This window comes from Lolium rigidum, chromosome 2 (genome assembly GCF_022539505.1).
Source record: "Lolium rigidum isolate FL_2022 chromosome 2, APGP_CSIRO_Lrig_0.1, whole genome shotgun sequence".
Classification (NCBI taxonomy): domain Eukaryota; kingdom Viridiplantae; phylum Streptophyta; class Magnoliopsida; order Poales; family Poaceae; genus Lolium; species Lolium rigidum.
Window position 1 is genome coordinate 48,565,064 of NC_061509.1, and position 7,385 is coordinate 48,572,448.

A 7,385-nucleotide genomic window follows, 5' to 3' on the forward strand; every position below is an offset into this window, starting at 1 on the left:
CACTGTCATGACGCCAGCGCCGCTTACGAGATGGTTCTTAGCATGTTCGACCGCCGAGTAGAACTTGCTTGTCTCTTGTTTGATGTAGTTCCATCTTTTTCGGAGGGACTCTTCCGTCCGAGGGCTTGGGATATGGTAGGGCGGATGCATATTGGTCTCGTTGTACTGCTGCATGACCGCCCAATAGACCTTGCCCTTTGTTGCGCGCCATTAATACAGTCATGGCTCGTTGCCAGCCACGCTTCGCACAGACACTTGTCCTCGTCGTCGACGAAGCCTTGTGTCCTGCGGCTCTCCCCCTTCTTCTTGGTAGCAATGTCCGTGGGGACAGGTTGTGTTGGCGCATCGTTGAAGTCGTCGACGCACACGGGTGTTGGCTGCGTTTGTTGGGTGGCGAACAACCGTGCGGCCTCGACGTCCTCCACATCTTGCGTCGGTGCCCACTCATCATGCGGTCCTGTCACGGCCCCGGCATCGCCAATGAAGCCATCGCCGAAGATCATGGCCTCGATGTCTTTGTCATGCCGGTCAATCCAATAAGCCTACGAATGACCGGACGTCAGACGCATGATACACGGCAGTCGCACACATTGAGAGAGCTCACGTACCGGGTTGTCCATCGTCGGGGCAGGCGGCGCCATTTCGTCGAACAGGATGCGGGGAACCGACATGCTCTCCTCCGGCACCTGGCGCGTCTTGTGTGTCGCGCCCGGGCAGGAGTCACCGCTTCTAGGCGTCCGGTTGAGATCGGGAACCGCCGCCCCGGTGAACTGCTCCGGCGCCCCGGTCAACTGCACCGGCGGCACGCCGAAGGCGAACCGCGACGCCGGCTGGACCTGCAAGGGAGCGGGAGTTCCAAGATGCAGCTGGGAACTTACCGAGCTCACCGACGAGGCCGGAGGAGCGACGCCGGCGATCCCCTCTCTCTTGACAAGCATGTAGCCCTCCGCTAAGGTCGGATGGAGGGCTACTTGCGCGACGCCAGCTTTGATCTGCATCTGCCAGGCGTGCTGGTTGGCGGCCGCGGCATTCTTGTTCTTCTGGTTCTTGCGCCGGCCGCGACGCTTCGTGGCCTCGATGATTTTTTCCTCCGCGGAGAGCACCTTCTTTGTCGCCTTCGGCTTTGCCTCCCGGCCTCCGCCGATGGCGGCCCGCTTTGCTTCCGCCGGAGCTGCACCCTCCATTGTGGTTATGGTTGTGGCTACGGGGGAGTGTGGGGCAGCGGCGGGTGCGGGGGTTTGCTCCGCATCCATGGCGGTGGCTGCGGCGGCGAGGACGGCTTCTGGACTGCTCGCGCCGGTCTAGTTTGATATTTCGCGCGGGGAATGGCCACTGGCGAGAATAATATCGGCCTCCCTGCCACTGACGCGCGGGTCCTACGTCTTTTTCGGCGGACACTCGGCACGACCGCGGAGCATCCGCGGAGACGCAAACCTGATGCATATTTGGGCCAGATTTGCGTCTCTGCGGACGGTCCGGTCACTGTGCATCGCCAAACTGAAACAGGATCCAGACGCATTTTCGGTCACGGCGGACGCAAACGGTCGCTGAGTGTTCGTTTGCGTGGGCGCCGGCTGGAGATGCCCTTAGAGCATCTCCAGCCGCGTCCCCCAAAGCGTCCCCCAAACCGCGCCGGATTGAGCGTTTGGGGGACGTGTTTTGTTCGTGCCGCGTTTGGGGGACGTCGCTCCCCAGCCGCGTCCCCCGAACGCCGCCCCCCAAACATTTAAAATACTTCTTTTTAACACATAACCATTTATCAAATATAGCATATGAATAAAAATGTTTGCGAGGATTGTTTTCAAATTAAATTACAACAAACAATAAAACAAGTAAACAAATATAATAAATAGGGATAGATGCTACATCAAGGTACCACGGTAGTCGTTGGAGGATATTCATGAACAGCCCCTTGCTCATCCTGTACCGGCGCCGAAAATTGTCGGCATGTGTTGCATCATCGGCGAAGTAGTCGTTGTGCAGCATGGCATGCCCCTCCATCCTCTGTCGGGGCTCGACTTCCTTCTTCCCGGCCTTGATCCTCCGCGGCGCGGCCTCTTCCTCTTCTCCGCCTCAGCGTCAACCATGTCCTGGAGGGACGCGATGATCAACAAATGCTCCCGCGAGTCGTCGTCGAAGGCTTGCTCGTCCTCCGACGAGCGGGGCAAGCATCTCATCGTCGCTGTCCATGGCTAAAGCAAAATCAATGGTTAAAATTGCGTCGAGGCAGACGACGCAACAAACAGCGGCCAATCGCGCCTACCTGGTAAGTCGTCGAGCACCTTCTGTGCGCGGAGGTGGGGCGGGTTTGACGGCGCGTTCCGGGACGCGCTGGCGAAGCGGCGGTGGCGGCACGACCGGCGGGAGCCCCAACCGCGACAACGGTGCCGACTCTCAGCAGAGATCAGACGTCCAAACGGCCGGGAAATCCAGCGGCGACGGTGGGGTGGGGGCGCGGGAAGGAAGGAGCGACGAGAAAAGAGGCGCGAACCAACGGTTTATGCAAATAGTCGCCGACATGTGGGAGCCTGCCTCGCTTTTCGTTGTGTCCGGCGTCCCCGGAGCGTCCTGCATGGAACGGGGACGGGCTCGGGGTGCCGGACACCGTATCGACCGCGGCGGACAAAAATGGGCTTTAGGGGAAACCCCAAACCCCAACATCTCAATCCCCACCTTGCTCACAAAAAAAAAAAAATCCCACCTTGCTCTCCATCCCGGCTGCGGCGGCCGCCATGGCCCCACCGGCGCCGCACATCGTCGACGAGATCCTGGAAGAGATCTTCCTCCACCTGCCCACCCCAGCGGCGCTCGCCCGCGCCTCCACCGCCTGCCCCCGTTTCCGCCGCATCATCACCCAAGGCTCCTTCCTCCGCCGCTACCGCAAACTCCATCCGCCGCCACTTCTGGGATTCGTCGCCGACAAAGGTGGCTTCCACCCCGCCCAGGAACCCCATCCCTCCGCACCGCTTGGCCGTGCCCTCGCCGACGCCGCAGATTTCTCCTACTCCTTCGTCCCCAAGCCCAACAATGGTTGGCTCACCCCGTGGTATGCCCGCGACATCCGCGACGGCCGCGTCCTCCTCGAGTGCAGCTCCTTGTGGGAGACCGATGCAGTCTTCACAAACCTTGCGGTGTGCGATCCGTTGTCACGGAGATACGTGCTGCTCCCACCAATACCTGAGGAAATGACAGTCCAGCAAGAACGCCTTGTTGAATTCGAGCCTATGCTCGCTCCAATTGGCGAGGATGAGGATGAGACCTCGTTCAAGGTGATCTGCACCGCGCACTACAAAAGCAAGCTGGTGATGTTTGTCTTCTCTTCTGTCACGGGACAATGGTATATTGCAGCATCTCCCACCTGGAGTTCCTTGGGCACAGGTGAGCCATCTTGGCCATGCTTGTCCCGTTTCAACTACTTGCGTGGCTGCTTCTACTGGACAGATCTTTGGAGCGAGAAGTTGCTTGTGCTGGACACACGCATAATGGAGTTTTACACTGTCAGCCTTCTCAGCGGCGACAATCTGCAGCTTCTAAATCAGCCTAACAAGAGAGTATGCATGTCTACCATTGTTGATGGTACACGAGGAGCCCTTGAGATGTTTACTCTCGTCGGTGTTTACGGTTCTAACTTCTTTCGTCTCCATCATACCACTCAACAAAACAACAGTGAACCTTCCAGCGAGTGGCAGCAGAAAAATGTTATAGCATTGCCTTGCCGATGTTTGTATTTCACAGTTAGTGCAGCTGAGGGATTCTTATTCCTTCGAGGGGTTCGAGAAGCTCAGTGGGATCATAATTTACATGGGGTGTTGCCCGAGGATAACTGTGATTATCTTTTTTCTCTGGAGGTTAAGACTTTTGAACTTAAGAAGGTCTGTAGAGCAACAAACTACCAGTCCCCCACTCGTTTTCACTCGTACTTTGGACTCCCACCATCATTGTCGAAACCAAGTCTATGAACTACAAAGCGGTAAGCCTATTCTCATACTTACTGCTTATTCTGTTGGGGGTTCTCTTCTCTCCCGCGAAGATGTAAATATCAAGCTCATTCTGTTTGTATTTATGAACTTATGCTGCTTTGCTGTCCTATTTTGTAATGTAGAAAGTTAGTCATTCCATGCTACTGTGAGAACTTCTCAAACCAGGAAAGGTGTCATGGTTTGTTTCTTTACTGATTAGTATTGCCATGTCACTGCACAAATAAAGATCAAGCAATTTCATACCAGGAAATCTGGAAATGCATTTATTTGTCTGCTGTTGTGCAATATCTAATCAATCTATGATAAACTATAGTGCGTAGCTTCAGCTAATGTATTACCTTTGAAGAACAAGAATATAACCTAGAAAAACATACACGCACATTGAAATAATAAGGTAAGATATGCAAGTTTTGAGTCACATATTTATACCACAACTAATAACAATGAGTTCTGCAATTTCACTCAGGTTTATTAAAAACCCACCTGAATTGGCTAAATTTTCCCATCCAGATCCTCTGAGGTAAACCAGACCATTTTGGCCCTCGCGTTTGAGTTTCTCTGCTGCAATTGCTTGACCAAGCTGGCTCTGATGATGCTGATCGCAGTACCGCAGTTGACCTTATTCAAGCTAGTCTCATGCTTGATTAAAACGTCTAGGAATTTATCAAATTATATGTGACCATGTTGGAGAAAAGGTTAAAAGCTATTTATTGGAGCCATTCTCTATCATTCTGGTATGTTGGTCTTAAACTCTTAATATCATGCTGATCAGATTGTTGATAGAAACCAAGTGTTCCAAAAATACCACTAGTAAAAACGGAAGTGCCAAAATATCACTCATGCCAAAATAGCATCGCTGTCATATTGTCAAACGTTTTCTGTTAGTCAACAGAACATGAAGTTGTCAGTTTATTTGAAGTGCCAAAATTGCCCCTTATCTGAACACATGAAAGATCCTTCTTTAGTTCTTCCCCTCCTGGCCGCGGAGGAGCCACCGCCGGACGCCCCTCCAGCTCCGCTGCTTGCACCGTGCATTTTTCCCGCGTTCTGTTGCTGGCAGCGCCGCTCCTTCCTCTGCTCCGTCGTGCTCATCACATTATCCCTCCATGGGCCGTCCGTGGTTACTTTCATGTCCCGTGTGTTGCATGCCATCAAAATCGAGTAGGCCAGATTCGTGATGTTTGTTGCCGTAGCTAGCTATAGCTAGTTTCCACCAGTTTTGATGCATGTGAAACCAGCTTTGCTTTTGGCTGAAAGTATAGGCCAATAATAACTCGAGCCAGCTTGTCCACGGTTGTTGTTCTCGCTGGAAAATATGCCGTGAGTCCCATCAGCAGATCGAGCCTGTTACCAAAACACCGCTCTCACGCATCTGCACCACCAAGGTTAGCATACCTCCTTTGATGTCAGCCAGGAAACAACCTCCAGCTAGTAGTTCGTGGTTGAGATTATGCAATCACAGCCGCATCGCCCTCCTGGCCGTCTCTCAAGATATCAAGGAAAAGGAAGAGTAAGGGTAACAATGTCTTTTTGTCACTCAGTTAATCTCACTTGGAACATAATTGTATTATGGAATGAAGTTTTGAAAAGGATTGGTATTTTGGCACTTAAGTTTTTACTAATGATATTTTGGAACTCTTGGTTTTGACTAGTGGTATTCTGGCTATTCTTATATGGAAAGAACATAATTGGCATCCTTTCATAGATGAATTCCCTGTGACCTTGACAAGGGTGAGGTGGGTTTCCTCGCACATGAAGACATTGTGCAGCACGAAGCAACTCTGGCACTCCTACCTAGTAGCATCATCTGTAGTGAGTGGGCCCCACTGTCCTTATTAGAGGGCTCATTTGTACATTAAAACTATTTTCCATCGAATGAATGGAAGTTCTCCTGCTGGTTCTTGGTTATCATTATTTTGCTACATATAGTGCATATCTTTAGAAATCTATCAGGATGAAATGTCTCTGTCTTACTTTAGGTCTTTTATTTTACACATAATTTATGACGCTGGAGGGGGGAAAGGCCCTCGGTCTTTTAATTAAGAGAGTGGTGCGTACACACCGCGAATGCGAGCACGGAAGCTCAAACTCAGGCGCTGTACAGCGTATCAGCATGTCCTAGTCACCGGGCTATGCCTAGGTCCACTAATTTTCACATAATTTATGGAACCTATGATATTCCAAAGAAGAATGTTGTATAGCCAGTACATCAGAGTTGATGTTTGAGGGTCTTGACGCTTTTACATACCATGCTGATATTATGTTTCTGCTAATTTTTGTGTGTGCTGAAGCATGAATGAGCAGCTCATGTGCCCTTTATTACTCTTTAATTGTATTTTCAGCTTGCTATATAAGACTTAATGTATGTGTGTATTGCTCCCAGAACTGTTATGGCCGCGAAGCTGGTATCGGTGATTAGAGATTGGAGGATGCTCAAGCTGGTGCTATGCAACCAATATGCTAGCTGGATTTAGTATTGGATCCTTCACATCGTTTATATGAACTTGGCCATTGTACTTTGGTATGGTTGTGTTTACGGTATTTAAGCCCAATTTGGTGTAGGCAATGTGGGTTTGTTTAGCACTAAGTTGTAAGAGTCATACTGTGTTCTTGTGATGGGAGATCATTGTTTTTTTTAGAAGATGGGAGATCATTGTGGTGTTGTGCTTTGCCACAGCGTTATGTTCTGCTCAGCTTGTTTATGATCTACTGGCTTTCATGATTTGGAGCTGCTCCAAATCCTATATATAACTAAATAGTTCATCCCCACTATCATATTTCTCTAAACATGCAGCTATGCCACATCATCATGTGTCCACTAACTTGCTACATCATCATGAGTATTATAGTTTTTTGTCACACTAAGTCTACACTGGAGGGAACCTCTTCAGCTTCAAAGGAAGCATCTGCCCGTTTTCTCCATCCGACCCTTACCTCTTAATCTGCTAAGCTTCCTTCTTTAATCCTCCATTAAATGGCTTCCACGTCCAATCCTGTGTCAATGTCATTAAATTCTTCTCCATCACAACCTATAGAAGCATCAAAGCCATATCAGCTGAACAGCCACGCTGCTGCTATATATTCTACCCCCAAGATCGAGAGCGGTGTGTGATGGTTCAGTCCATATTAGGGTCACAGCCATGCTATACAATGCCCATCTAGACGCGTGAGTTGTTTGCTTCCTGCGGACTGCCGTAGATACATCCTGGTTCTCACATTTGACCTACCTACGCCATGCACTTCGTTTCATCGGCAACCCTATCAGCAAAAGTTTCACACGGATACTAGCTACTGCAATATATGAGTGCTAATTCAACATGGACTCCTGCCATGTTTCTTACTGCTATTGATGCACACAGCATGTCTCTGTAATATCTCAGCACTAATATGATATGGGCTTCCTCT

The 7,385-nt window shown here is 50.4% G+C and overlaps 1 protein-coding gene across 1 annotated transcript; it reads left to right on the plus strand.

Annotated features, from left to right (window-relative positions):
• The first annotated feature begins 2,732 nt into the window (after positions 1-2,732).
• On the plus strand, positions 2,733-6,689 carry LOC124689684. Its single transcript, XM_047223174.1, has 2 exons — positions 2,733-3,970; positions 6,364-6,689. Exon 1 carries the CDS (start codon positions 2,733-2,735, stop codon positions 3,957-3,959), a length of 1,227 nt encoding a protein of 408 aa, XP_047079130.1. The 3' UTR covers positions 3,960-3,970; positions 6,364-6,689.
• Positions 6,690-7,385: the final 696 nt, after the last annotated feature.

Bases quoted from the DNA above. Each gene is read 5' to 3' on its own strand.
- LOC124689684 (XM_047223174.1), top strand. From the start codon at position 2,733: ATGGCCCCACCGGCGCCGCACATCGTCGACGAGATCCTGGAAGAGATC.